This window comes from Filobasidium floriforme (assembly GCF_021052385.1).
Source record: "Filobasidium floriforme strain CBS 6241 chromosome Unknown HD553scaffold_4, whole genome shotgun sequence".
Taxonomy (NCBI): Eukaryota; Fungi; Basidiomycota; class Tremellomycetes; order Filobasidiales; family Filobasidiaceae; genus Filobasidium; species Filobasidium floriforme.
In genome coordinates this window covers 578,792-606,485 of record NW_025763625.1, presented here as the reverse complement: position 1 = coordinate 606,485, position 27,694 = coordinate 578,792, and the positions used below count along the sequence as shown (strand labels likewise).

At 53.5% G+C, this 27,694-nt stretch overlaps 11 protein-coding genes across 11 annotated transcripts; 7 read left to right on the top strand and 4 right to left on the bottom strand.

Moving 5' to 3' along the window:
• Positions 1-1,245: 1,245 nt before the first annotated feature.
• Positions 1,246-5,113, top strand: HD553DRAFT_176749 (uncharacterized protein). The gene is made up of 3 exons (XM_046176930.1): positions 1,246-2,284; positions 2,354-4,768; positions 4,842-5,113. The coding sequence occupies exons 1-3, from the start codon at positions 1,407-1,409 to the stop codon at positions 4,906-4,908; spliced, it is 3,360 nt and encodes a 1,119-aa protein (XP_046038846.1). The 5' UTR covers positions 1,246-1,406; the 3' UTR covers positions 4,909-5,113.
• Positions 4,746-7,284, bottom strand: HD553DRAFT_306435 (putative vacuolar ATP synthase subunit D). The gene is made up of 9 exons (XM_046179272.1): positions 6,894-7,284; positions 6,714-6,813; positions 6,536-6,624; positions 6,372-6,454; positions 6,121-6,299; positions 5,868-6,053; positions 5,433-5,788; positions 5,319-5,353; positions 4,746-5,255 (listed from the first exon to the last, which is right to left on the bottom strand). The coding sequence occupies exons 1-9, from the start codon at positions 6,912-6,914 to the stop codon at positions 5,207-5,209; spliced, it is 1,098 nt and encodes a 365-aa protein (XP_046038845.1). The 5' UTR covers positions 6,915-7,284; the 3' UTR covers positions 4,746-5,206.
• Positions 7,285-7,296: 12 nt separating this feature from the next.
• Positions 7,297-8,270, top strand: HD553DRAFT_306431 (Prefoldin). The gene is made up of 6 exons (XM_046179271.1): positions 7,297-7,409; positions 7,477-7,500; positions 7,579-7,727; positions 7,807-7,897; positions 7,966-8,019; positions 8,100-8,270. The coding sequence occupies exons 1-6, from the start codon at positions 7,377-7,379 to the stop codon at positions 8,130-8,132; spliced, it is 384 nt and encodes a 127-aa protein (XP_046038844.1). The 5' UTR covers positions 7,297-7,376; the 3' UTR covers positions 8,133-8,270.
• A 936-nt stretch (positions 8,271-9,206) lies between these two features.
• Positions 9,207-10,443, bottom strand: HD553DRAFT_339789 (uncharacterized protein; the record flags this gene model as incomplete). The annotated part of the gene is made up of 2 exons (XM_046182473.1): positions 9,207-9,401; positions 9,469-10,443. 2 exons carry the CDS (start codon positions 10,441-10,443, stop codon positions 9,207-9,209), a joined length of 1,170 nt encoding a protein of 389 aa, XP_046038843.1.
• A 488-nt stretch (positions 10,444-10,931) lies between these two features.
• On the top strand, positions 10,932-13,402 carry HD553DRAFT_306426 (uncharacterized protein). The gene is made up of 9 exons (XM_046179270.1): positions 10,932-11,458; positions 11,529-12,056; positions 12,131-12,271; positions 12,345-12,408; positions 12,473-12,495; positions 12,567-12,738; positions 12,816-12,957; positions 13,019-13,106; positions 13,177-13,402. Exons 1-9 carry the CDS (start codon positions 11,147-11,149, stop codon positions 13,282-13,284), a joined length of 1,578 nt encoding a protein of 525 aa, XP_046038842.1. The 5' UTR covers positions 10,932-11,146; the 3' UTR covers positions 13,285-13,402.
• Positions 13,403-13,608: 206 nt separating this feature from the next.
• Positions 13,609-16,494, top strand: HD553DRAFT_176497 (uncharacterized protein). The gene is made up of 8 exons (XM_046176928.1): positions 13,609-13,846; positions 13,915-14,014; positions 14,075-15,454; positions 15,527-15,582; positions 15,647-15,764; positions 15,833-15,898; positions 15,961-16,030; positions 16,094-16,494. Exons 1-8 carry the CDS (start codon positions 13,716-13,718, stop codon positions 16,186-16,188), a joined length of 2,016 nt encoding a protein of 671 aa, XP_046038841.1. The 5' UTR covers positions 13,609-13,715; the 3' UTR covers positions 16,189-16,494.
• On the bottom strand, positions 15,931-17,246 carry HD553DRAFT_176593 (uncharacterized protein). Its single transcript, XM_046176929.1, has 3 exons — positions 16,931-17,246; positions 16,575-16,869; positions 15,931-16,494 (listed from the first exon to the last, which is right to left on the bottom strand). The coding sequence occupies exons 1-3, from the start codon at positions 17,030-17,032 to the stop codon at positions 16,277-16,279; spliced, it is 615 nt and encodes a 204-aa protein (XP_046038840.1). The 5' UTR covers positions 17,033-17,246; the 3' UTR covers positions 15,931-16,276.
• A 455-nt stretch (positions 17,247-17,701) lies between these two features.
• HD553DRAFT_306420 (uncharacterized protein) lies at positions 17,702-19,496 on the top strand. Its single transcript, XM_046179269.1, has 7 exons — positions 17,702-18,058; positions 18,125-18,200; positions 18,279-18,355; positions 18,422-18,509; positions 18,589-18,642; positions 18,715-19,030; positions 19,111-19,496. Exons 1-7 carry the CDS (start codon positions 17,776-17,778, stop codon positions 19,228-19,230), a joined length of 1,014 nt encoding a protein of 337 aa, XP_046038839.1. The 5' UTR covers positions 17,702-17,775; the 3' UTR covers positions 19,231-19,496.
• HD553DRAFT_348288 (P-loop containing nucleoside triphosphate hydrolase protein) lies at positions 19,497-22,748 on the top strand. The gene is made up of 6 exons (XM_046183367.1): positions 19,497-19,652; positions 19,735-20,201; positions 20,273-20,387; positions 20,457-20,731; positions 20,798-22,468; positions 22,539-22,748. Exons 1-6 carry the CDS (start codon positions 19,565-19,567, stop codon positions 22,581-22,583), a joined length of 2,661 nt encoding a protein of 886 aa, XP_046038838.1. The 5' UTR covers positions 19,497-19,564; the 3' UTR covers positions 22,584-22,748.
• HD553DRAFT_348287 (uncharacterized protein) lies at positions 22,749-24,533 on the bottom strand. The gene is made up of 7 exons (XM_046183366.1): positions 24,219-24,533; positions 24,082-24,149; positions 23,865-24,020; positions 23,447-23,796; positions 23,204-23,373; positions 22,976-23,132; positions 22,749-22,905 (listed from the first exon to the last, which is right to left on the bottom strand). Exons 1-7 carry the CDS (start codon positions 24,474-24,476, stop codon positions 22,778-22,780), a joined length of 1,287 nt encoding a protein of 428 aa, XP_046038837.1. The 5' UTR covers positions 24,477-24,533; the 3' UTR covers positions 22,749-22,777.
• A 230-nt stretch (positions 24,534-24,763) lies between these two features.
• HD553DRAFT_176471 (mannosyltransferase) lies at positions 24,764-27,693 on the top strand. The gene is made up of 8 exons (XM_046176926.1): positions 24,764-25,002; positions 25,083-25,189; positions 25,270-25,424; positions 25,522-25,681; positions 25,763-26,058; positions 26,126-26,596; positions 26,670-27,158; positions 27,228-27,693. Exons 1-8 carry the CDS (start codon positions 24,812-24,814, stop codon positions 27,462-27,464), a joined length of 2,106 nt encoding a protein of 701 aa, XP_046038836.1. The 5' UTR covers positions 24,764-24,811; the 3' UTR covers positions 27,465-27,693.
• Position 27,694: the final 1 nt, after the last annotated feature.

Below are 27,694 nucleotides of genomic sequence, written 5' to 3'. Positions count from 1 at the left end.
CGATCGTTCCGACCCCAGTTTCACCGCATCAACCGAACTTTGCCGACAGGCCCGGACCGCAGAAAGTAACGCAACCCGCTTCCATGACAAGGACTCATTTGTTGAAGCGACTTATGACAATCTCATAGCAAAGCATGAAGAACTGGACTCCAAGCAACAAGGTCAAGGGTCTACATCTTTTGGTCAGGGGAAAGTGCTCGAGATCGGGTCGAATACTCGTATCGCAGTCGTCGAGTCGACCACCGACGGTGAATCCGGCTATACAGCTTATTACTGCGAGTGGTCGGGACTCTACTACTTCCGTCATACTTCAGACCGGTACGTTGCCGTGGATGGTTCTTACAAGGGATGGAAGACCTTCGACATGTAGTCTCTAAACGGGTCATGCGGTTGCCATCCTACCTATTTGAACCAGGATCCACCTGATTAGTCCATCTGCACATGTACGACCACCATCAATCCTATGTACCCATGTCGCGCCTTCGAGTTTACGAACCAATTATCGTCTGCTGAACGTCTTCGGAGTCTGACCACAGCTCGCAGATCACAGACGGATTCGCGGATTGACCACGTATACGGGTACATCTTGGTGTCGTGAAACCACCATGAAGCTTCCGACCGACCGGCCATAACGTAATGTGACGCCACCAAGTCGAACGCGTCGCATTGATGCTGCTGCTGCCCTCTCCTGCCTGTGATCGTGTGACGATGGCTTCGGGCGATGATCCCCTTCCCCTCGCGTGCGTGCCTGAAGAAGAGACGCGTTTTAGCGCGATCATGTTCCAAAAGTTGCCCCGTCGCTGTGCTTCGTCAACAAATCCTTTGCGAGTGAGTGAGTGTGCTTCACATCCAAGCCTCAGCAACCCCTATTCCCTATCCCCCTCAGACTCTGGAACCCCTGCTTCCTCTCAATCACGGCAACCCCCTCCCCTCACTTTGACAAGAGATAGGATCTCGCAAGTGTCACCTCGACAAAACGTTCCGGAAACCTTTGACCACCTTCCAAGGCGACACTCTTTCAGCAATCACGACTCACGACCTGACATTGACCTAGTCCTCCCTCCCAACAACATTCCAGCCTAGACCTAGAAACAAGCCAGCTCGACCGACGATAGACAGAAATAGGAGAAAGAACAGCATGCAATAAGAAATCCGGATCACGAACCGCCCTCTCCCTTCTCTTCTCGACTCCTCTCAGCTGGACTGTTGACTGTACACCCCCATCTGGCCGGTCCACCTCTGATCGATTCAGAGCGAATCTCGACGACTATTCTCTACGTGATCCTTGAAGGGTTCATTCTGGATATACCTTACTACAGCCTAGAGCTAGTATAACCCGTGCTAGTCACGCCTCAATCACAAACGTTGCGACATTCCACCATAAAACCATTTTCCATTACAACAAGATGGTCTCCACCTCCGTCCTCGTCCTTTTCGTCTCCCTTCTCGCCTTCGCTTCCGCTGCACCCACTCTCAACTATCCTATCCAAGATCAACTCCCCCTCGTAGCCCGGATCGACAAGGCCTATTCTTGGTCCATCTACCAGGACACATTCACGACTGCCTCGGGTGCCATCAACTATACCACCTCTGCCCTGCCTTCGTGGTTGTCTTTCGACCCGATCTCGCTCGCATTTTATGGGTCCCCCGGGACGAATGACAATGGCGAGGTAGCCATCACTGTCTCTGCGACGGATGGGAGCGTGACGCAAGATTCCTTCAAGATCCTCGTCACGAGCAACGACGCTCCAGGGGTTCATCGTGGATTCGACTCCCAGATCGGAAACCCTGCATTGCACAATTTTAACACTGCCACCGCCTTGCCTTCCAATGATGGAGTCCTGCTGCATCCGTACTATTCTTTCTCGATGGGTTTCCAGCAGAGCACCTTCCGACCGGGTTACGACGCCGTCAACACGAACATCTTCTACTCGGCCTATTTGAGGGGGACGACCGAGCTCCCCTCCTGGTTAAACTTTGATAACCAGACCGTGACCTTTTCCGGAGTAGCTCCGGAAGAGGGGACCTACGTCATCGTCGTGACCGGATCGGACTACTGGGGCTACGGCGCAGTGCAGAACGGGTTTACCATCCAGGTCTCTACTGCGTTTATCGATGTTCCGGAGACGGCCGGCGTGGGGAACATCACCACGGTCGCAGGGACGAATGTGAACTACAAGTTGGATCTCAGTGCGGTGAATGTGAATGGAGAGCGGGTGACTAATGCGGGGGATCTGGACGTCTCGGTAAATTTGGAGGGGATGGAGTGGTTGACATTCGATGCGTGAGTTCCCGTGCGTCGGGTCATCTCGGAAAAAACGATAATTGATCAGCTCACCCCTCGGGTAAATAGCTCAACCTTGTCTCTAAGCGGAACGACCCCGGACAAGTATATCAACGGGACGATGGATCCTCTGTATATCCCGGTCATGATCGCAGACGAAGTCAACGGGACCACTGCCAACACGACCGTCTACCTTCCCATTTCGATCGAGCCTTCCCTTTTCAATGCCATCTCGCTGCCCAATGCTACTGCTCAGCTCGGGGACGCATTCAGTTACGACCTGAAACCGTACATCAGGAACGCTAGCGCTATCAGCTCGCTCTCCCTTGCCGTGTCGCCCAGTTCCAACTACACCGAATGGATCAAGCTCGACGACAAAACCTTTGAGCTGTCGGGAACCCCGCCGAATCAGAGCAGCACCATCACGAGGAGGAGGCACGATCACAGGAGACGAAAGTTGCTCAAACGAGCGGACGCGAGGGCGATCGTCCAGATCTCGGCTACGGATGCCAGGACCAACCTGGTCTCGGTTGCCAACCTCAACCTCGATCTCGCTGGTTTGCCTACTGCGGCCATTCCTGCGCCTACTTCTTCGGAGAGCCCGAGCTCATCGGCCAAGGCCAAGGGTAGCAAAGGGGGCCTGTCCACGGGCGCCAAGATCGCCTTGGGTGTCGTCTTTGGTCTGCTCGGAGTTGCACTTCTCGCCGCCTTGATCTTCTTTTGCTGTTGCCGTCGGCGCAAGCAAAAGTCGGAAAAGAAGACCTTGGACAAGTCGAGAAAGAGCACCGAAAGTTTCGCCGGGATGGTCAAATCGCCCAAGGCGGATCGTAACCCCTTCAGCGTCGCCAACTTTGCCATGTTTGGCGCCAACCCTAACACGACGCTGCCAAGGAGCGAGAGTGCTAGGCTGCAGAACGGCGAGGTGCCAACATTCAACAGCATCTATGCTCACCGTCCGAGCGCAGATGGACCTACCGTTCCTGTCCGTGCTGTGGTTGATGGAGAGAACGAGAAGCCGAGGCAGATGGACGCCATGAGGGGGATCTTGCAATGGGATGGAGCCGAAAAGAGAAAATCGATCGGTAGCAATCAGTCTGTGCCCCCATTGGAGTACCCATCGCCAGTACCTGGCGAGATCATCCGCAACGATAGCCTCCTGCCGCCTGGTGCAGCTAGCGACTTTACGCACAGCTTCGGTTCGACTTCGGAAAGCCGGGCTAGCTGGGAGAGCAGGGAAACCTTCCAATGGTCATCTGCAGAGGGAGCTCATGCACCTTACAGAGATGCGAATGGCAGACCCCTGTCTTCCGCTCCTTCGGTTCCTCGTCCTCGCAGCGACTTCACACCGCGTTACCCACGCAATGCCTTGGCCCCTGGCATGAACCGTCCCCCATCCGATACGTTCTCTGGTCATACCTTCAGCGAATTCCACGATCACCACGGGTCAGAAGACCACACTCCAGACAGCTTGACTCACACTCATACAGGGACCGGCGATACTTCGTTTGCCACTGGAAGCTTCTCCGAATCGCATACTGGCAGCGGTACGATCAGCGGGAGCGGCTCGAGTCCGAACGGATCGTACGAGCTCGCAACAAGGGCGCCTGCTGGTTTCACCGCTGGACCGTCGGCGCTTGGACGTATCATCGGTGAATCGGGCCATTTCGCACCGGTAGCCGAGGAGGATGAGGGGTCGGACGAGAGCGCCGTATTGGCCGTGGCGGAGAGGCAATCGTTTGATCACCAGGAAGCGCATCGTATCGCTCGACTGATGCCCTCGAGGGAACGCTTCACTCAATCTCCTACAGCGGACATGTTGTCGGTAGCATCTCGCACGCCATCGCAAGAGGCGATCGCGGAAAACTCGGACGCTTTCGACGACGCAGATGAAGAAGGCGCGAGAGAGCGAGCCTCGACGGTATATGCACCCAGCGATTTGACTGGCTTAGGATACCCTGCAGAAGCCATCGTCTTTGGTGACCGTAACAGCCAGGCGCTGTCGATAGGGCAGAGGTCCGAATCGATGCGCTTCGTTCCGCAACCAGAGGAATCGGTCTTGTCACCGCCTCTGCCTCAGGTTGGGAACCTCGCGCATACCATGTCGCCTCCAACGGACCGTCGACCGATTTCGACAGGCAGCGCTTTGACGGACGGGCGGTATATCGCCCAGACAAACGAGACTTTCAACTTGCATCCTCACATCAACCCGCCGCCTCAGGTATCACTGTCAGCAGCTACATGGTCAGCACCCGCGCCTTCGACATACAGGATCGAAAGCGCCGACGGTAACCCGTTGCCATCTTGGCTGCACTGGGATGGCAAAGAGCTGGAGCTCTGGGGTATTCCCGCGCTGGGAGACGCTGGTCAGGTTCTGAATGTCAAAGTCATTGAGCGGATACCGAAGCCCAAGAGGAAGAGCTACGATTCTTCCCAACTCATACCGGGTGAAGCGACCGAGAGGGAGGTGGGATCTTGCATTATCGAGTGAGTCATCGCATTATACGGCCCGAGTTCGAGATCAGTCTGCTGATCACGACAACGTCGTCACCTTGCTTAGAGTAATGGATGCGATGAGAAGTCCTGACGCCTTTTCGCTAGAAGGCTTCTCGGCAACGGCGGTTTGAGACGATAGAGACGATGGACATTTAGCATAAGAATCGTATAGAAGGGAGTGACGGCGTCTCAACGACATCTATTATATTATCACGAGCATATATATATGACCAGAAGAGCTTGATGAGCGTTTGCAGCCCGGCTCGATGGGAAGGAAGCATAACACTGTTTTCGAGGTATAAGATGTGATCATAGCTCTGACCACTATCCAAATCTAGGCAAAGACTGCTCTCGTCGTACAAACACATGATCATGAAAAGAGTAAACCGGTAAACGACGTATACAGAGGAAAGCAACGGATACTGTCATCTAGAACAATGGGATGTAGTCGTTGATGCGGTCCTTGGCATCTTGCATACTATAAGTGTCGGAGCGCGTTAGGATCCGGTTGAATGGCAAGGAAGTGCTCAAGGTGACTTACATGCACTCTGCTATCCATGTCAGATTGCGCACTTCCTGTTTCGTTCAAATGATGCCGCGTACTATTAGCGACCGGCTAGCATAGAGGCACACCCAAAGAACCCCCTGAACTGACCTGCTCCTTGAGCTTGACAAAGCTGTAAAAGACGGCCAGCCCAAACTGTTGCAGGAATGTATCCCGGTTGATCGAGACCTCCCGCTTGAAAAACTCGTCCTCCAGACTAGCCCCATCCGAGTCATCTCCTCCGGCGCCTCCATTCATACCTCCACCTCCGCCAGACCCGGTCGATTTCGAAGCGTTGTCGAAGAACGCCTTGTACTCGGGGATGTACTCGACACAGGCCTTGACGGTATCGACATCTTCGGCGCGGGCGAGGGCGTTGTTGCCTTCTGGGTACAGTCGGCCAATCGTAGGGAACAACTTGGCCCGCTGTTCCTTGCTCAACTCGGTACCAAAACTGTTCAGGGTGACTGGTCGAGCGGAATAAATCACAGTTCAATTCCTCCAACCTCCGAAGCGCAGTCAGACGTGAATTCAGCTCGGACTCACTGTTGATGGTTCGTCGATCGGCCTCGAAAGCAAGGACTTTCGACATGCTCTCCCTCGTAGGCTCTCCGAGCGTCTGCACAAACTGGTAAAAGTCCTCGAGGTAAGACTTGTAAAGGGTGTTTCGGATGATCTCGATGTTCAGGTCGTCCAAGTCTTGAGCGGAAAGACAGTCCCTGAAGTACGGTGCTGTGCAACAGAGCCAATCTCGTGAGAACGCCGATCTACATCAACCCAAATGGAGAGAGCTACTGACCGAGCGGAGTGTCGACCAAGACACTGTTATAAAGTTCCTCGACGTTGGTTGCCACACAAAGGGCGGGCATGGTATCAAACACGCCCAGCGGGTGACACCTCTCCAACAACTCGTGCGTGTCCCGTTCGTGCAATGTTCCCAGAGTCAAGAGAATGACGTTGTCGATCATGTACGAGTAGCTGCAAGACCGAATTTGACACGAGAGTAAGTGGATAGAAAGTTGTAGCGAGGTCAGTTGTAGATGCACGAACGTGATGTAGTCCATAAATGTTGAAAGGGGTGCGACGGCGTTGGTCCGAATGTAGTTGAACTCTGCTACGAGCTTCTGAGTGGCCTGGATCCACCCCCACATAATCGTCGTGAGCGTATGTCCGGCAACGAGACTGGTACGGCTCAGCTGACCCGCCGTACTGACCTTTTCGGCAATGACAGCGGTGGAAAGGGGCAAAGGCTCGTTGGCCAAGAAGTTGCCATAATCGGTAGCCGAGAGCTGCAATCGGAAGTCTGTTCACAATCGAAAAGGTGGCACCGCAGTTCAGCTACCTGTTACCTTAGGCTGCAGAATAGTGCAGCGAGACAAGGGGGACACGAACCTTCCAGGTTCTCGCACTGTGTCAAGTTGTTGTACACGTTCTGCGTCAAGAGCGAGTTTCGGTATCCTCGGACGACTCCCTCAAGGAACCCGTTCGACGCCTAAGAAGCCAGACCATATATACATAGACAGTCAGAACGTGTTGCACTCAAGAATGTGAGTTTCGGCAACCCAAACTAACGTTGAAGAATAGAGCCTCCATGGTTGTCTGATCGGTATGTATCGAGCTGGAATCGAGGTCGTTTTCGGGCTACTGATCGTGGCCTCTTTTTCGTTGCTCGAGTACTTCAACGATGACAGCAATAGTATCAGCTACGTAGTAGTAGAATGTAACTCTATGAGGATCTTGGTGGTCAGTTCGGAAGACAGAGCACAGTTCATCGAGCTCGTCATTGATGTGATTGATGTGATACGAAAGCGATGGCGAGAGTGCTTGCAGGTGCTACGATGATGACGACCAGGGACACGCACACGGGCAAGTGTACCGCGGATACCAGACCCCTAACCCCCCCTTCTCCCTATTTCTTGATTCCCCCCTGCATCGGTGTCCCTGCCCTCGCTTCAAATTCAGCACAAACAGATTCTCAAAACCTCCTCCGTGCTCCATGCCATTTCCCACGACGAATTAGCTTGTTGCCCGCTTCAGCTTCCCATCGTTATCGACATGGCCAACCTCTCGGACGACACTCTGCACAAGGTCCGCTCGCGTTCCAGCTATACCATGGTCGAGGCCGTCAGCTGATCGAGGCCCCCTTGCAGAGTAGATCCTGCAGCAGATCCAGCAACAGGTAAGTCGTTCAGGCAGGACCGGTCTTGTCAATTCGCAGAATCTAAACCTTCCTTCCGTCTTTTTCCTCCTTCTCCAGGCTGTGGTCTCCCAGCGAAGTCTGAACCAAGTCAACGGTCAGATCGCGGCCAAGTCGCGAGAAAAGCGGATCCTCGAATTGACCACGCGTCAGCTCGATGCGATTCCCGCTGGCGACGATGTCAAGATGTACAAGGGCGTCGGCAAGGCGTGAGTTCCGAAACCATCTCACTCGCTTTACTGTAGAGGTCCTCAAAATTCCATCCCCTTCGAACCTTTCGAACCACAGGTTTTTGATGGAGCCGCGTAAAGACATCAGGGCACAGCAGACCGAGGAGGACAAGACGCTTACCGAGGATCTCGCCAACCTTTCCAAAAAGGTCAGTGCTTCTTTTTCCTCTGACATTGGCAAGACAAGCATGCTGATGTAGCTTTTGTCATTGTGCAGGCCAAGTTTTTGCAGAAACAAGTAGACGACGCCCAAGGTCAACTCAAAGATATCGCAAGTCCACTCCACCCTCTTGCTCCTGTTTCGTGTCATATCGATATCTAACCTTGGGTCTGGTTGTGGCGAACTCTTAGTTCCATAGCCAGAACAGGGAACGTGATTCGTAGACCAAAACGACCGTGTTCTCTTCCTTCCCTTTTTTCGCTTTTGACTTCTTTTAGATCAATATAAGTTGTATCGATACGACTGTCCGGCTGGACTATATAACGAACGAACATGCAAGAACATCATCTCTTCCCGTCTTCGGTTTTGCACAGATCGGTATCCCCATTAACGATTCTTCCGTTTCTTCACCCCCCTCACCCCCCTCTTTCGGTGCAAAATCACTACGCTCAGCCCTTCAGGGACGCCCGGCACGAAATTCCTCACCGAGCCGGGTCGATGACCCAACCCTCCTCGTTTTAGGACGAGGAGCGGGATACGAAGTAATATGGCGAGAACGATGGACCTTTGTCCACTCTTATCTGATTACGGTCGCCTGCTTTTTATTCTCGTGCGGGATGTTAGCCGATTGTACTATAAGAACATCTCTCCTCTATGCATTGTCATTTGATGAAATTTATGTCGGCTCGCCAGGGAAAAGACCAATACGGACTATATACGGCTTGGGTTTGCCCAACCTGGAGAATAGCGGATACGGTAGATTCCGGTAGGAGACGACTAGGGAATGAGCGTGCTTTCGATGCTTCGTTAGAGGGCCATGATTAATCCGTTTTCAGGTTGAGCTAATGCTACAAATATCGCCCGTTCTTTAGTGAATCCGATGGAAAACCGTGATTCTTCCCGGTCACTGTGTCATCCTATGGGTCAGAGACTAGCCACATGTTAGCTTGCAGCTCTCCCCGTACCGGTACAAATGCGTCATGATGATCGAAAGCACATCCCGGCTTCGCCTCAGACTTGATCATGTTTTCTTGTTCCCCATGTGGAAAACACTCCCCCGTTTGTTTTGTTCTTTGGGTGATGTTCCATCGAGCCCCGACCTTGTAAGGGAAGGAGCTAGTCTGACGGATTTTCTTTGTTCTGATCATTGGCGGGAGCTTATGTGGGACGTGTGTGGAGAGGGGAAAACATCACAAAGAGGAAATCGGCGGCAATGAGACTCACGATTTTGATACAAGCTGGGTTCCATTTCTTCGTGCAGTCGCGCGTGATTCGGCCTTCATCGCCGTTTTCGGTCCTCATCTTCGTCTAGCTAGACGCCTCGGCAGCGTGCTCTGATGTTTCGTGCTAGGTTCAGGGATTGGTGCTGCCTGTGCTTTTCTCAACCGCTTGGGCACCACGAAAGGAAGCTTGTCCTGCTTCTCCAGTTGCAGGAGGATCCCATTCTGAACGAGAGTATACACGGTAGATGTCGCCCAGTAGATTGCCACGGCCTGGTGATCAACACCGGATAAGCCTCGATTCCACAAGGAACTTGCTCGATATTCTGCTAGAACTTACCGCAGGGGCCTCTGCAGCGAAACCGACACTGGCCACAGCCAGACCTCGCAAGGCAAACCCTATTATCCGGCTGGACAAGCTGATGGCTTCTGCCCTCTTCTCTGCCCCTTCTCCGGCGACTCCGTCACCTACAGCAGGTGCATCTTCTAGAACGCTCCTCTTGGGTCTCGGAGTCTCCCTTCGGGGGTCAGGAACGATCTTGCCCGTCTTGCCTCGCTGTCCACCCGCATTCGAATGAGCATCGGAGCCAGGGTTGGCCGACAAGCTCCTCGACGAGTCTCTCCACGTCTGCATGAGCTCGACGTTACTAAACGCCGCGATACCGACGATGAACGGAAGGATCAAGGACGAATCCGGGTCGATGAGGGAAGTCAGGTGGAAAGGATGTTCCTGCAAGAACGCAGCGAGGTGGGTCGTCATGTCCGGCGTGTTGGCCAAGATGGAAGCTGCGTTATCCAAACCGGTCTGTGTAACCTGTGGGTCTATTTGCTGTGCCATGGCTTCCGCATCGCTCTGCCCAGACAGGTTCGCCGAGATGGAGACGGTATTCAGCTCGGTGGCCAGCCGGGTAGCTTCCCGGATTGTCAGAGACAGCCCCAGGAAGATGGGCAGGTGCACCAAAGGAGGCAAGAAAGCCGTCAACCTTGGTCGAACACCATACTCCTTCAACGTCTCCTTCCTAGCCTTCTTAATCTCCCCCTGAAGCACCTGCACGTATTCTTTGTGCGTCAACCCGAGTTTCCTGCATTCCGGGACCAAGCTGAGAGCGAGGTTGGTGTTCTTGCGCTTGAGGATGGGAGCGACGATTTTTCTCAATCGTACCATGTGTGCTCGGGACCAGATGGTGATCGGCAAGGTGATGAGGGTACGAGTAAGCAGGGTGAGGACAATGATACTGCCCGTATAAGTCGGTAGCGGATGAGACAGGAACATTGTCGAGAGGGGCGTGAACACGTCGAACGACGGTAAAGTCATCGCTGGAAACGCCATTGCTAAGCCAGGCGAAATCTTTGAGATCCCGGAAACTGCTCCTAGACCATCGGCGGAGGAGGCTGACCCACGACATGCTTGCCGCACGGGTCGCGACTGCAATCTCGTGCTAGTCGTCGCAGGTCCAGCCTTCCTGCTGCTGCCCGACCTGAACGATCGCACCGACGCCCCGATTGTAGTCTTCCTGTTCATGGCATTTGGTGATCCTCTTTCAGGCAGGATTTGGTTGCTCGGTTGAGAGAGGTGTTTGACGGGTTGCGACAGCCGTTTGTCTATGAAATGTTGAATAGAGAGAGGTTGCTGAAATTCCCGCCTAGACCCAGAGGGGGAGGGGGCCTTGAAGAACGGACGCGAAAATGGATAATTGTTATGCAAGGCGACTCTGGTTCAGCGGATGAACTCCCTCTCCTCCTCGCATGACGTTCATGATCGTTATCAACAGTCAGGTAGAACGCCCTTCAGAGGCTAGAGTCAACTTCTATGGCAACAAGTCCACTGATTTATTGACTATATTATCACGGCTCAGCAGCCACTTGGTACTCCTCTTCTGTCTGACAAATCATACGTCCGGATTGAAGTGATATCCCGCCGGCGCCGGAACCTCCCTTGACAGGATACGGCTCATCATTTGGGACAACCGAAATAGCCCCATTCAATTCTTAGACCCGTCATCCATCAGTCATCCAGAATGAGACAGACGCTTCGTATCTGCCTCTCTTCGACGACGGCACTCGTGGCGGTCATCCTCGTTCTTGCCTTGAGCGCCAGTGCGTCTCCGGCCAGCCCCGCCCTCCCCCGGCGTGAAGATCTCGGTCATCAGACCACCTTTTCCGTCGGACACCATCACGAAGAGGAGCCTTTGGCTGTTGGAGCAACGAACGAGGTGGAAGATTACACCGGATATGAGGTCTGGCGACTTAGCCTGTTAGGAGGACAACAGGTGCAGGATGATGGTCTCGATGCGGGCAAAGCCGCAAAGCACGTCATGGAAGTTGCACGGGTAGGCACCACGCCACAATCTCCTGTATTACCTGACGAAGGGAGTACTGATCGTAATGACTATATCTTAGCTCCTTGATCTGGACATCTGGCACGCATCGCGATCGCATGTCGACATCCTCCTTTCGCCCAAGATCAAGTCCCACTTCTTCTCCCTCCTCCCCCGCTCCTTACACCCTACTTCCCCCTTGGTCGACACGGACCTTCTCCAAACCCTGCTCTCGCGCCCTCATCACCGACATCATCGACGCCCACCCCCTTCTCAGCCTCCCATACCAAGCCCTCCGATCGATCCTTTCAATCTTACCACCCTGCAATCGCCTTACCACGACGCTTATCATTCCCTGAGCAACATCACCGAGTTTGGGAAACAGTTGGAAAAGACCTTCCCCGGGCTGGTTAAGAGGTTCATCGTCGGCAAGAGTGCCGAGGGAAGGGATGTAGAGGGTCTGAGGCTGCACAAGTTTGTCAATACTACCGGTGACGACGAGGATGAGATCGACTGGTCGCCTCGAACTTTGATGGGAAGGAGGAAGGGCAACGTGGAAGAAGCTAAAACGAGAGTTTTCTATCTTCAAGGAGGTCAACATGCCCGAGAGGCGAGTACCACGACCTTATACATCCGTTTGTTTCGCATGACCCGAACTAATTTGAATCCACTCTCGGACATCAGTGGATCGCTCCCTCTTCCTTGCTCTATTTCGCTCATCATCTCCTGGTTCAAGCTGCTCAATTCAACACGCACATCGTCCACCTTCTGGAGACGTACGAGTTCATCATCGTGCCTACGATCAACCCTGACGGCTACGAATACGTAAGCCGAGCTGAAGCACCCAGTTGACTGCGGGATACAAATGTCTAACTCATTGTGCGATTGGATGCGACAGAGCCGAGATCATTCGAGGCTGTGGAGGAAGAACAGACAAGACTTGGATTACAGGAACTGCAAGGGTGAGCCAAATTAGCGGTTGGATGGGTTCCAGCATTGTTTAGACTCACCACCTTCACACTGCAGGTATCGACATGAACTCCAACTGGGTAAGCTCTCACAACGAGAATCAAACGCTGCGAGACCTTTTCTCAACCTCCTACCATGTCTCGTATAACAGGGCTACCAATGGTCGCCGAACATGATGGCTAGCAACCCATGCTCGGAAGCTTACCCCGGTTCCGCTGCTTTTGAGGCGGTAGAGACCAAGCTTGTCGCCGATTTCTTGGAGGAGATCAAGGAGATCCGGGATGTCAGGGCGTTCGTCGATATTCACAGTTATGGCCAGCTCTGTGAGTCGAATTACGCCGATCCTGAATCGGAAGAAGGATGTCGAGACTGATTGCGGGACGGAATATTTGTGCATCAGTCATGTTCCCCTATGCTTACTCGTGTTCGGATTTCCCTGGGGATGCTGAGACGCTCATGGAAGCCGGTCTCGGTGTGGCCAAGGCGATGCGGAACACGCATGGGACCGTCTACCAGGCCGGACAAGCCTGTGATCTGGTTTAGTGAGTTCGAAATCAGATTGTTTGTTGTTGGATGCTAACTGGTTGCAAGATTTGATCATAGTCGAATGTCGGGAGATTCGATCGATTATGCGTACGGATCTGCCAAGATCCGATGGAGTTATTCTGTCGAGCTGCGTGATACCGGTACAGTGAGTGACGCGCTTCGACGGGCGATGGTTTCCTCTCTTCCAGGTGGGTACTGATTCGCCGCTGTTGCAGTTCGGGTTCCTACTCCCTCCCAGTCTCATCAGGGAGACCGCTACCGAGGTCACCGAGGGATTGGTCTACCTCGCCAAGTTTATCAACACTATCGAAGGGTTCGAGTAGGTTGGATACTCGTCGGGACAGACATCAAAGAAGGGTTTCGGCCGTGGTGTTGTAATAAAATGGATAAGACGGATTGTTCTACATCGATCATCGATATCGTATATCATCGTATATTCAACAAGGTGATCAGGAAAAGAGACCCGTTGATACGGCCTGATCCGTCGGGTTTGGTGTGATCTCGCTGATGACATCACCTCGGCATCATTCCTGGTGGCCGGGGCCCTTGACCCGAGACTCTTGGTGTACCATCGCCATGTTGAACCGACGAGATGGGCATGGGCGATGATGTATGGACACACAGACGTATCTCATATCCCACAAGCACCTTTTCACACACACAGGACAGGCACATCCACCGTGGACGACACCAGGTTTGAGACCCTACGAAGACCCGATTGAATCTCTCATCGCTCGCCAAGATACGGCACGAAATGTACCCCAATCGATATGGCTACGCAGGCGGCGGGACGGCCAATATCGGTTATATCCTCACGCAATTCGACGTGCTCAGCACATTATCAACTCAGCAGCTTCGGTCCAGGAACAGACAGGTCGATCCGGCGTGAGTTGAAGTCAAACCGCTCTAGGTTTGATAGTGTCGCTGATACAAGAACGGGTGTTCGATGACAGGTTCGCGACCGCCGTGTTCATTCAGTACATCTCGGGCAAGCTGGCCAAGGGAAAGACAAAGTTTGAGACGAGTCTCAAGGTGGAAGAGCTTGAAAGAGGAGTATGTCGATACAGCAGTGTTTAGTACCGCCTCGACAGCTGATCGAGGTACTTTGGCTAGTTACCTCAATTCGTCCGATCATTCCACGAAGCCCGAGAACGAACCGGTCTTCCACCGTCCCGGATCTTCCCTGCTTTGCGCCGCACCGTCACCTCGACTCCTACCGGTCCCTCCGCACGACTAGCACGAACAAGTACGTCAACAGGACATCCCAACATCCAGGGAGCCAATGTCCAGGCTATCGCTGCCCGTAACACTACGGTACAGACCGTACGACCTGCAGCGGCCACTCCCACTCAGCCGGGTGGAGAGGGAGAGGACTTGCCCCCTCCACCTTATTCGAGGATGGACCCTGAGCCGGAGATGACGGCTGTACTCGAGCGTCAAATGAGTAATGCGCAGGGTTCGGCTGTACCCAGGCCTCAGGCTAGTAATACCGAGGCGCCTAACCCGGCTCCTACCATACCCGAGCGTCCAACTGCCGAACAACGAGAGTTGGAACAAGCGCTGGCTGCGAGCCGGGAAGCAGATGCTCAAGCGATGGACACATCTTCTCCTCCTCGTAACAATGCTGGGAATACTGCTGACCAGGAGCAGAGGGAACTCGAACAGGCTCTAGCGGAGAGTCGAAGGCAGGTCGAGGTGGACGAGAGGCGAAGAAGGGAGAGTCAAACGTATTCCGATAATGGGGCCGTGACGACCAATACGGGCGGGACTATCCCGGGTTCTTACCCTGTTGGTGATAATGGGAACCCGATCGCGCTCGGGTCTACGCTACCGGTCCCCGGACGTGCTTCGCTCGATGGGCTGTCTGGCCGTATGCAATCGATGGACCTGATGGACGACGAGTCTGGGCAACAGTCTGGGCACCGACCGTTGGAGCCGATACGTACAGGAACCAACAACCCCTTTGCCTCGGCAAACGATGCTCCAGCTTCACCATTCTCGGCCGGCCCTCATGCTTCGAGCAATAACCCTTTCGAGAACCCCGCTTATGAAAACGGCGATGCAGCGGGTTCGTCCCGTACAGCATATGCTCCACCTTCTCACCCACCTCCAGGGTGGCAGAACCAGAACCAGGCGCCGTCTAACCCGTTCCTTCAACCTCAACGGGCTGTAGATCCGGATCGACCTCCTCCTGTGGCTCCTAAACCGGCGAGACCGCAAAGTGTCGAGATGGGCTCAGGTGTGACCCGCGGACAAGGTGTCTTGACGCATCAGCTCGGTCTGACGCAGTCGAGGCAGGGGGACGATCCTTCGGCACAGTTGAAGCGATATGACATGGTGCTCCTCGTGGATGATAGTGGTTCCATGGCAGGGGGACGGTGGAGAGATACAAGAATGTCCCTGATGGAGGTGGCTGAGCAAGCGGCTGGACATGACACGGACGGGATCGATGTTTACTTTATCAACAACCCGGCGGCGGGCGAGGGGATCAGGGTGAGTCGTCGTGATTGCAAGACGATCTCTTGAAATAACGACCGACCTTCTGATCGCTCCTCGGTCCTCCAGAGTGGTCGCGAGGTGGACGCATTGTTCGGGCAGGTAAAACCTGGAGGGCAAACGCCGTAAGTATCCAAGCGCCAGACATGACCGACAATGCAACGCTCAATCATTCGCCCTGCCTCACAGTACTGGTCGTGCATTGGACCGGATTTTGACCAAATACATGGACACGCTGGAGACGTGTACCGATCTTGAGCGACGAGGCGAGTTGCCTCCTGGCGAGGGCGTCAAACCGATGAATCTGGTAAGCCAACATCATGGTTCGGACGATACCAGGATACAATCTGATGTATTGGACGTTATGCCGCCTAGATTGTCATCACCGATGGAGCACCCACTGACGATCCGGAATCAGTCCTTGTCCGAATAGCACGTCGGGTGAGTAGCTCGTCGCAACCCAGGCTATAGCTGTTTCCCGGCTGATTAATTCCTACTCTCAGCTCGATCAAGGCGGGTATCCACTCAGCCAGTTGAAGATCAAGCTGTTACAGATCGGTAACGAGGAAGGAGGTGAGTTGATAGCGCGATAGCCGTCCAAGTGAGTGGATCAAGCTTAAAGTCTACTGTATCTAGCTCGCGAGGCATTACAACACCTGGACGAGGTCATTTCTTCCAAACATGGTGTGAGGGATATGGTCGACATGCTGCAAGGTAGTCTAACGGCATGAGAGATAAAAATCGCTGGATAAGGACCAGGGTATGCGATGTTTGTACGGGGAAGGAAAACGTTGTATTTAGATATCCTTTAGACTTTAATCATGGCCCGACTCTTTCAGTCGTTGCACTCTCTATCGCAGGAGGGATACCTTTGGCGGTCTTCCGTCCCTCGGCTTTCTTCTGTATGGCTCTGGCTTTATTCTTTTTGGCTAACTCGACTCGCTTGATCATCTCGGGCGGGACAACCATGGCGGATCGGAGTTTGTCAAGCTCATAGCTGGCGTTATATCGTGCCAGCTGCTCGTTGTGTATTTCAACTGCAAATTGCGATGAAACGGTCAGCCATTCGAAACGATGCGGCTACTGCAGAGGTGACAGACTCGGTAGACAGACTCACTGTAACCAGTCTCCTCCACTCCTTTTCCTTTTCCAGCTTCGTTCTTGCGAGACGGCCGCTCATTCACCCCCAGCCTCTCCCAGAACTTGAACTCTTCCCTCATATCCCTGATATACTGCATATGCAAGAGCTGCTTCTCCCTCCGATTCTCTCTCGCTCTCGTCCGATTGCGGATCATCATGCTCGTCTTGACCGGCTGAGGGCTGAGACGGGGTTGGGGGACGTTGAAAAGGGAGGGCCGGAGGATGGAGCCTGTCAAGCGGGGTGGTTTTGCTTGCCGACGTGTGCTTTCATCCTATATGGGATGAATATGTTGAGTTGGACTAGACCAACGTTGGGCGACTACATAGGCTCACTTTTGTCGAAGGTGGTTTGTTCGAGGGCTTCTTCGAAGCTGCATGATGCACCGTCCGGATGAACCGGAGAGTCAAGCCCGGTTCAAGTCGTATTACCAACATCTTTCTTGGCTACGTATTGCTCGTCTCCGATCTAGGTCCCAGTACGGTGGCCGATGTAATGGATCTCGCACGACTTGCTTATATCACTGTGAGAGATCAAGGGAGAGCGATATACATCGGAAATGGTCGATACGTTGTCACATGTTCGCGATCTTATACTCCTCTGTCCCGGCGTGAATCTTAAGCCGGGCAAGGCCTTATGATGCAATTTTACGGGTACAAAGGTAGTCGCCTTCATGTAACTCTCTTGTACGAGTCATGAATTAGCAAGCCACTTGCCCCTTTACTCTTGCCCTGATTGCATCACTGGACAGCTTGTTGTCCACGAGTGTCGCCTCTTGTAGTAGGGTTCGAGATGGTCAAGTAGTGCGAAGTCCGCACGTACCGCGTACAAGGGGAGCATCAATTGTGCAGGGCGGATACACGATCTACATCTCGGAGCATAGAAGCTCTCTGAGAGTGTAGTGTCGAGGTATCCAGTCTCTAAACCTCAGCCTCAGGGTATGGTCAAAGGCAGCAGTTGGACGTCCCTTCTCTCTCCATCGAGGTCCGCTCGGTTCCAGCGCGACGAAGCGCGAGGGGAACTGAGCCGGGTGCTGGTGAGTAAGACGCACAATCCACAACTATAACTAGCTAACGATCATCAACCTCGTCAACCCATTTCATTCTTGTCTACCTCCAATTCATCCCTTCATCTCCATCTAGACGCTAATATCCTAGTTGAATCGAGTGGATCTACCATCATGCCTCCTCGCAACCTCCCCACGGATCCGGCCAAGCTGACCCCATCCATCCTTCGATACCTGGAATCTTCCCCTCCCGACGGCTACTCGGCTCATCAAAAGGCCCGTACCACTGCTGCCCGTCTCGTTCACTCGGGGCACAAGCAGGAAGCCATTCAGGTGCTGTTCATCTCGGCAAAAGAGCTGTTAAAGGTGCAAGAATGGGGTAGCGGGACGGATCTGGGGTGTTATATGGTCGAAACGTACAGGAGCGCCGAGGTCCAAGTCGATTCGGAGAGTAAAGGTGAGCTGAAAATATCTGTATCTTTAGTATGGCCTTGACTAATATGATATCCTTGTTCCCTGCCAGCGCGTGTGACTCAGCTGTTGGCGCTGATGACATCCGAGGGTACATGGCGAAAAAAGTTGGCAGACTTAACTATCAAGTGGGTCTTCCCATCCTTTGTGCTATGGAGTATATCGTTCGACGCTCACGAATGTCTCGCTTCCTATTATCATCACAGATGGTCTTTGGAATTTGGTGATTGTCAGACTGGTGACCCTGATCTACACAAGTATATCGGAGAGCTCTACTACAAAGGTAAGTTTACAAGCCTTTTGCTAAGTGCGGGTCTGTCTGACATCCACCCTTATGCCATGATCCTAGATCGCAAATTCGTCCAGGCTGAACAGCATTTGGTTGCGTCTTGCAAGAGGGACGCTGCTGTGACCTTGGCAGAGATGGCTTATGAATGGCAAGTCTCCCGAAAGGCATAGAAGAGATGACGAATCACGAAGAGCTAATGTCGATCGTGCATACCTTTACGTATCTAGGTGTGGGAAGGGAGCGGAAGATCCGGCGCCTTATGCTTGTCGAGTAGTGATACCGTACGTTATTCTCGTCTGGCAGACATGCTGCTTATACCAAGCTCATAGTCGCTTCCGGGTCTATTACGACAGCTTCATCTCAATCACGCCACCTGCCATTCTACCCGCTCGAACCTTCCTCTCCAAATTCATTACCCTGTTGTCCAGTTCGGATTCGTCTTTCATCGCTACTACTCTGACATACGGCTCAGGCGAGTTGCCGTTGACCACCTCGTCCACGCTCAATTGGCTGCAGATGGCCGTCCTCACCGTGCAGCGCGCACCGGCAGAGGGCGTCTCGGGTGTACAAGCTAGGGGGACTACAGGAGGTATCTCCAGAGAATGGGAAAGCCTGGTACGAAAGTACAAGGGTCAGGACAAGGTCGTCGGGAGCCAGGCCGTACAAGAGGTGAGGTTGTCAATACAACAATTCGTTGAGGTGGACACTTCTCGATTAAGATCGCTCATCTCCTTCCGTCTTCGTTTCAGGCTCTACTTCACATCTCTACCAATACATTCAAGATCCCGCCTCCTAGGCAAGCTGGAGGCGGACCCGATCTGATGAATTTGATGGGATCTCTGTTCGGCGGTGCTCCAGCTCGACGATAGGCGGGCGCATCCCGATCTCGATGTAGCTCGCGGAAGAATATATGCTAGAGTTGACTGCCTTGGACTGTGAGACGACACTATACCAATCTTATGTGCACCGAGCAATTCCAGGCGATATTTATACCGTCGAGAGTTGTCGATGACAATGTGAATTTCACCTGTTATCACAGAAGCGCGCGTCTAAGCGCAATCGCTTTTCGATCGACTTGAGCGCGAGGGAAAGCAGGAACTTGTCGTAATTTCGAGAGAAAGGTCAAATTCGTCGATCTATCAATTGATCGCTTCGCCCTGTGACGGATATCTAGTAAAAGCATAGCTTCTCGTAGTCTACAGCATGCTTTCTAGACATATCACGCAACAGACTCGCAGGCTCGCCCTCGCGGCCACCTCGAGAGGTCCGGCAGCAGCACCCATTCGGACCGGTTAGTAGACTAAGGATTCTGCACGAGGCGAAGTTTTCAGCATGATGTTGATTTTTTCCATTTGTTCATTCGGTATCATCAGCTGTTATGGCTCAGACGATCAGCCGCTCAAGATCGCTGGCCAATGCCGCTTTGGCTCAGGAGATTGAAGATGATCTCAAACCCCTACCCTGGGCCGTTCCGGAACAGCCTCGTGCGGCCAGCCTAATCGAACCCGAGGTCAAGGAGGCCAAGGAGATGTCGAATGACGGTCCCAACTACACTTTCGATTCTCTGAGGCGTCGGGTAGATCACGATACTATCAAAGCTTTGACTCAGCGGCCGTTCAGGTTCACGAACATGTCCGAGGTGCAATACAGGGTATTGTCGCAGATGCCCGAGGTAGCTGGGATCATGCCTCGGCCTCCCCATGGGATGACCCCAAAGGCTTGGATGGAAAGCATGCCGGAGGGCAGCGAGGAGCGGAGGGTTCTGCAGGATAAAATCGAGAACGGAGTGAGGAAGAAGGATATGTTGGTCAAGGCCAAGACTGGTACTGGAAAGACCATTGTGAGCCGGCCAAATCCCAATTCCGTACCCTTCAACCTATCGCTTATCCGTATGTCGACTGCTATCCATAGGCTTTTTTGGTACCGGCTATCGAGAGGAGGCTTCACAATCTCGATCAGGAGAGCGACAAGAGCAGGAAAAATCCTGGCGAGAAAGCTGATTCCAGCGAGAAAGGACTCATCCTTCGTGAGTTGTTGCAAGGCTTACGGTCGCCTCAAATCTTGATTGACATTTTGTATCGTCCTCGTTGTGCAGGTGAACTGTCCCGAAGCACCGTCGGAACTCTGGTGATCTCCCCGACCCGAGAGCTCGCCACCCAGATTGCCAACGAATCTATCAAGTGTCTCACCTGGCACAAGCTTTACCAGACCCAGCTACTGGTTGGAGGTGCTAGCCGAAGAACTCAGATCAGGCTGTGGAGGCGGGACAGAAAGGACGTGGTAGTCGCTACGCCTGGTCGTTTGAAGGATCTGCTTCAGGACCCCGAGGTAGGAGAGAGTTTTGCCGAGGCTCTGAGCAAGACCGGAACGGTGAGCTTCTATTTGTGGCCCGTAATGACCTGATCCTCACTCATATCCTGTATATTGCTTTTCTAGCTCGTCTTGGATGAAGCCGACACTTTGTTGGACATGGGTTTCACCAACGACCTGAACTTCATCCTGAGCCACCTACCCAAGGACCGTCAAACGCTCTTGTTCTCTGCTACCGTTTCACCCGCTATCAAGAAGATCGCTCGAAGCTCGCTGGACAAGGACCACCTCTTCATGGACTGTGTGCCCGAGAATGAATCCAACGTGCACGAACACATCCCTCAATATCACACTGTTCTGCCCTCCGCTGCGGATCAGATCCCTCACGTGCTCAGGCTTCTCGCTCACGACCAGCTCAAGAACCCCAAGGGGTCAAAGGCCATCGTGTTCTTGCCTACCCTCAAGCTCACGCAGTTGTTCGCGACCTTTGTTCGAGAACTGTCAGAAGCTCTGCCTTACGGAAGGAAAACAAGCGTCTACGAGATTCACTCCAAGCTCGACCAAGACAGGCGATCGAGGGCTTCGGACAGATTCAGGAACGACTCTAGCCCTGCATCCGTTCTAGTCACCTCGGACGTCTCTGCCCGAGGTGTCGACTACCCTGGAGTGACACGCGTCATTCAGGTCGGTATCCCCGGAACTGGCGAGCAGTACGTGCATCGTGTCGGAAGGACCGGTCGAGGCGGTAAAGAGGGAGGTCGAGGTGACCTGGTACTTTTGCCTTGGGAGTCGAGGTTCTTGGAAGAGTTGTCGGAGGTTCCCATTCAGGCGCAGAAGCCGCACGACCTGCAACAGGAGATGGCCGCATTGACCGAAGCATGGGATGCCGACTTGCCTCAGCTCCCCGCTGCATCGAACTTTGGCAACCGGAGTCGAATCGCCACACCCACCCGTGCTCAGCCGTACGCCGAGCGCATGGAGAGGATTCCTGAGTACATCTCCGAGCTATTGGCTGGTGTTGACAGCGAGGCCATCTACTCGACCTTCAGCTCGATGCTCGGCTACTACATCGGGAAACAGGACGTTATCAAGGCCAGCCATCAGTCGATCTTGAGCGGTCTGACGAATTGGGCTGTCCAAGCTGGGGGGTTGGAACAGCCTCCTTCCGTCAGCCCTATGATGCTGGCCAAGCTGGGATTCAAGGCAGACCGACCGAGGTTTGGCGGTAGCAGTGGAGGCAGAGGAGGTAAATTCGGCGGGGGAGGTGGTCGAGGAGGATCATTCGGAGGTCGAGGTGGACGAGAGGGAGGTGGATCTTTCGGAGGTCGAGGTGGACGTGAAGGAGGGAGTGGTGGAGGCGGCAGCTTCGGTGTCCGACGTGTGCACACCGTAACTCGACCCGGTATGGCGAAGCGATACCTCTCGATTTCGGCCATCCGACGTGAGGTCGAGGCATTCAAGACATCATCTGGAAACGCCACCGGGTCCCCGGACGGCAATTCGGGTGATTTCTTTAGCACCTTGATGGGCATGCAGTCACGTGGTAGCTACACCCACGAAGGCCCTTCTCCAGCTAAGAAGGTTGTCCTTACCTTTGGGGCTCCTGGTAACCAGTACAGTGGGAGGAGCATTGTCGCTCGCGATGGTAACTTTACCGCGGCCTACCGAAGATTGTCCGGAATCATGAACAGGAACAAGATCAGGAAGGAGTTGCGTCTGGGAGAACACCACGAGAAAGGAAGCGAGAGGAGGAGGCGTCTCAAGTCGGAGAGGCACAGGAGGAGGTTTGCAGAGCTCGTGAGTTTTGAGCCGTCTTCTGTATCTGATCGTCGCAGACAACTCATGCGCTTGCAATACGCACTTTCAGGTCCGTCAAAAAGTACAACTCGTACAGGCTCTTTACAAGGCTTGATTTCGCATTCACAATAACGACCGGATCCACATGTTTTCGAAACGACCAATCACCATTCTCCCTTACACCTTTTGCATCGCTAGCGGACCGCATAGACGTTGTATCTAGAACGCTCGTGAAACGAGCAAATGTATAATAGCTCATACGACATAGCAAGACACCTTCTGTTCGGAAGATTGAACCGGCTGCCAGTCTCACACATAGATCTTGACCACCTTGACGTCCTGCCCCTCCCAAGTGCTTGCATTCCAGAACATTGGCGTAGCTGCAGAATCCGGAAGGATGGGCGAGCGTACGACATGTACTTTCAGACCGGTCCTCTCTATCAACGATCGACAGTCGAGCCTTTCAGCAGGGCGACGGGCAGGGTCGTCAGGACAACAGGAGCTTACCGCATTCTCGCTCAAACAAGTCGGTCGTCTCCTGATTCCTCACAGTTGCGGCTAAAAGCCCAAACCTCTTCTTAGTGAGACCGACCTCGTCATCGGTCTGTGATAGGAACATCTTCAGAGTAGCTACAAGCGGGGCGACGAGATCGGGATCGTAGATCTAGTAGACAACGTTTGGATCAGTCCTGCGCTGACGGATTCCTCCTCCTCGGACAAGAAGAAGGGACTGACCACATCCGCCGCGAGCAAGACCAGGTCTGTGGGCAAGCTCTTCGAGAACGCGCATGCCGCCTCGTACGGCTCGGCGGCGCTTTGAGCCGAATCGTCATTGGGCGGGACAGAGTCGAACCAGTCCAATGATCTAGGGATGACTCTGGATTCGGAATGAAACCGTTGTCGATCTGTGATCATTCGTTCACGACTTTTAGCTGCTTTATCGTCGGACCCGGTTGGAAAAGGTAACAATGCTCTTACTGATCCTGAGGTTGCTCTTCAGGCTCTTCAACGGACCCCGCCTCAATCCGTCCACTCTGTCTTCCTGGATCCTACCGCCGCCCTTTTCCAAACGCCCACGTTCCTCAGATTCTTCTTCGTTATTGAGATCCCCTCCATCTTCATCCCCGATATCAGTCGCCCAAATTGTTCGCCTTCCCGTCTGCGCTAAGAAACACGAGAGGAATCCCGTGCCTGCACCCAGTTCGAGGAGATTTGTCCGTCCAGTTGGTCTTGATGATGGCGTGGAAGATCCTGAAGGAGCACCGATGGGAGGGAAGGGAGGGTCGAGCAAAGAATCGTCTAGCGAGAGCAGAGTAGCCAGATGAAGACTGTCTTCAAGACTTTGGTTAGTCACCTCTTTCGTGGTGAATAGACCAGCAGTACTTCAAGCACTCACCTAGCTGTCCAGGTTCGTAGACCAGTCGAACCCGCCTCGATGGTCGTCTGCGCTTCCAGCAAGGTGATCGCTTTCTCCTCCGAAGGCGGTACAAAGTTTGAGCCCGCGGAATATGGCGATGTGTTGTATATGTAGGTCTTGTAGGAAGGTCCGGGACTGTCAACGCCATCACAATGAGCTTCCTGACGTTCGCAAGGAGATGCATGGCGAGGCTCACACGTCGAGCGGGTTTGTAGACTGAAATATGAGTTCCGTATAGTGCTCCGCTATCCGGTCGTCGAGTTCCTACTGTATCGCGAACAAGAGTTATTAGCCACAGTTCTGGCACAACGAGCTCGAGCAGGCCGAACTTGCCAGTTCCTCCTCGACAGCCCTGTCGTCCCGCAACTCGACATCCAGAGCAGCCACAAGGAGTTTCCAGAATTTTCTCTGATAGTCACTTGCTGGCGGGTACTGGGCAGCCAACGAGTCGGATGACAATAAGTGGTCGTAGATCCATCCCTGATTCCTCGCGAGTGTGAGCCTCGGTTCGAGGTCGAGCTGGATAAGGTGGGGAGGGTAGAGCGAGAGGTATTGTTTGCGGAGATTTTGTAGCCCTGACTGATGAGTCATGGTGCGATTCGGGTCAAGCGATGAACGGATGTGTGGTCGTCATGCTAGATGGCTAGGTGAGCGGGGTGTTGTGATCACTTACTACTGGAGCTACTGACCTGGCTCTCTCTGTACATTTTGATTTGTTTACTTTGTTGTGGGCCAGCCCAGGGCCGAAACCCGCGCCCCGCCTTGCCTGAGCTGGGGGCTGGGCTGAGACTCCCGGTGGACCACCCAGGTTTACCTTCAATCACAAGATCACAAATCACCCCTTGAATTGGTCCATCCAGCCTATCACATCGGTATCTCGCTCAGGGTCACATCCTCGTAACAATAACATCAACCCTTCTCTAATTATGTCCTACGGACCAGGTACCGAGACCATCCGGTTTCGTCGTCCCACCGCTGGGCCCAACGCCGTGGCCGAAAAGCAGAAAAAGGTTCAAGAGGACGACGTCCGGGACGTGGACAGGTTCGGGGGGAAACATGCGCCCCTGCCAGCTTGGAAGAAAAGGCATCGGGGGTTGCTGCAGGATCAGGTCGGAAGGTGAGCGACAAGTTCAGATTGACTTGATCCAGACGAATCGGTGACTTACTTGGAAAAACGGCCTGGATCGGATCGGTCAGACAGAACTCCGGCCCGTTCATCCCCTCGTTCTCTTTGGCCGTCCGGCTCTTGTTGCTCGTTCGAGTCTCGGCAGCCATGTATTCAAATATTCAGGATTGTGACGAAGGTCAGCGCAATGCCCTCGCATCGACCGTTTTTTTGCGGCACACATTTGCTGAATCACCGATCGACTTCGTCTATCGATAGTATTCAACTTTTTCGAACCCCTTCACTATTTCACGTTCAACAACGGATTCCAGACATGGGAACTCTCTCCGGAGCACGCTATCCGTTCGTGGACTTATATCCTACTGCACTGGCCCCTGGCCCATCTGGCTCCTTTTGCCCTAAAGATCCAAAAGGTACGTCCTCTCTAAGTGAACTACCCCTATCTTGTAAACAACCGACAGCTAACAAATTGCAACGACCCTTGATCTGCCGTTTGTGTTTCTCGTACAGCGAGCAGCATTCTTCGTCCTGAGGATCTCGCTGGGGATTATCTGCTCGGTCTGTGAAGCTAGCTTCTACCGGGCGGTCGCGGATCACATTAACGAGCGGGTGGGAAGGTATTGTCTGATGATGCTGCTCGGAAGCTGCGGGATGTGGAATGCAGGTGGATGTGAGTCATCGCGATGACATGGGGCAGTGTATGTGATCACGAACGACCCCTAATATCCGCTTGCTTTGCGCGAATTTGTAGCCTTCTTGCCATCGACGTTCACCATGTACACGACCATGTTGGCATTCACCTTCGCCCTCCCCTTGGCTTCCAACAATCCGTTCGGAATCACCCGATCTTGGAGGGCGACCTTTTTCTTCTGCCTCGGTCCTATCTTGGGGTGGCCGTTCGTCGGTCTGATGGCGTTGCCGTTCATCTTTGAACAGTGCGCTTTGAGAGCGGGGGATGTGGCCAAGAAGGAAGAGATGGGGGGATTGCTGGCGGACAGGACTAGGAGATTGGTCGGAGCGGGGATTCTTTCGGTGGTTCTGATCTCGGTCAGTATTGATCGTTCAACTCTCGAAGCAGTGATTGAGCTGAATCGAAGCTATTACCATGCCTCAGATCCCCATCGTCGCCATCGACTCGTGGGCTTACGGACGTCTCGTCTTCCCCAACCTCAATATCGTGCTCTACAACGTCTTTTCACGTTCATCAGCCACCGGACCCGACATTTACGGGACCGAACCCGCCACCTTCTACCTCGCCAACCTGTTCCTCAACTTCAACTACCTCTTGCCCTTGGCCTTGCTCTCCCTACCCGCCCTCGCCGTGACTTACAAGTTTGATTTCCGTCGCTTGGGTACATCCCAGCAGGCGGTCAAGGAGGGAGAATCTAGCCCGTATACGCTACTCGTATTGCGTCTGGCTCCGTTCTACCTTTGGTTGACGACCATGAGCTTGCAAGCGCACAAGGAGGAGAGGTTCATGTACCCCCTTTACCCATTGTTGTGCATGAACGCGGCTGTCAGTATCTTCTTGATCAAGGGTTGGGCCGAGACGATCTACGTCAAGGTTACTGCTTCGCCCTACAATGTGAGTCGCTGCCGTCGTGCTTGGAGGGAAATTGTGAAGAAACACGTCTGACACGGTATGATCGCTCGTGCAGGCCGGTCGATCGAGGATCTTCAGCAACATCTCCCTCGGACTTCTCCTGCCTTCCCTCTTGCTTTCCGCTTCCCGGATATACGCTCTTGGACACTTCTACCACTCGCCATTTGATGTGGCCTATCATTTCCAGTACACTGAGATCCCCCAGCTCCTCGTTGAATCTGGATACAAGCCCATTCCTCCTCCCGAGAAGCACGCGAAACGTCACGCCGAACTGGGGTACAGTGACGAATGGGACTTCTCCGTCCTGCACGATTTCGATCCCAAGGTCAAGCTCTGTTACGGGAAAGAATGGTTCAGGTTCCCAGGAAGCTACCTGATCCCCGAGGGAATCGAGGTCGGTTGGGTGAAGAGCGAGTTTGATGGGATGATGCCGATCCAGTGGGACAAGAGTTTCCCAAGCAAGGAACTGTGGAGGCGGGAACAGACGAGGCTCGTACACCCAGGCCGCTTCAACGATCGGAACGAGGAGAACACTGAAGCATATGTGAGTGCGGTCTTGACACCTTTCAACCACGGTGGCCTCGGCTGACGATCCTATCTGCTTGCACTCCAGATCGATGTATCGGAATGCACTTATCTGATCGATTCGACACTACCCTCGCAACGTCCGACCAAGCTCCAGCCCGACTATGCGGCGGATTCGGAAAACTGGATCAAGCTGTTCTGCGAGCCTTTCTTGGACGCCGCCTCGACACCCTGGTGGGCGAGGATCTTCTATTTGCCGGGGAGCAAGGTAGAAGACGCGAGGGTATGGGGCGAGTACTGCTTGTTGCGAAACAGGAACGCCTAGACGGCGAAAGACACCCGAATGGAGAGGATGCCCAGGCGCCGAGATAAACATCTAGTCTTATCATGACGAAGAAGTGAAACATATAGAGATCGCACAGTCATCGTGAAGAAAACTCATAAAACTAGCTAGACGCAACCACAGACAAACACCTTCTTCGTAAAACACTATAGGTAGAAATCGCGCTACAGCGACCGGATCGAGACCCTACATCCAAACATTTGCATTGCATT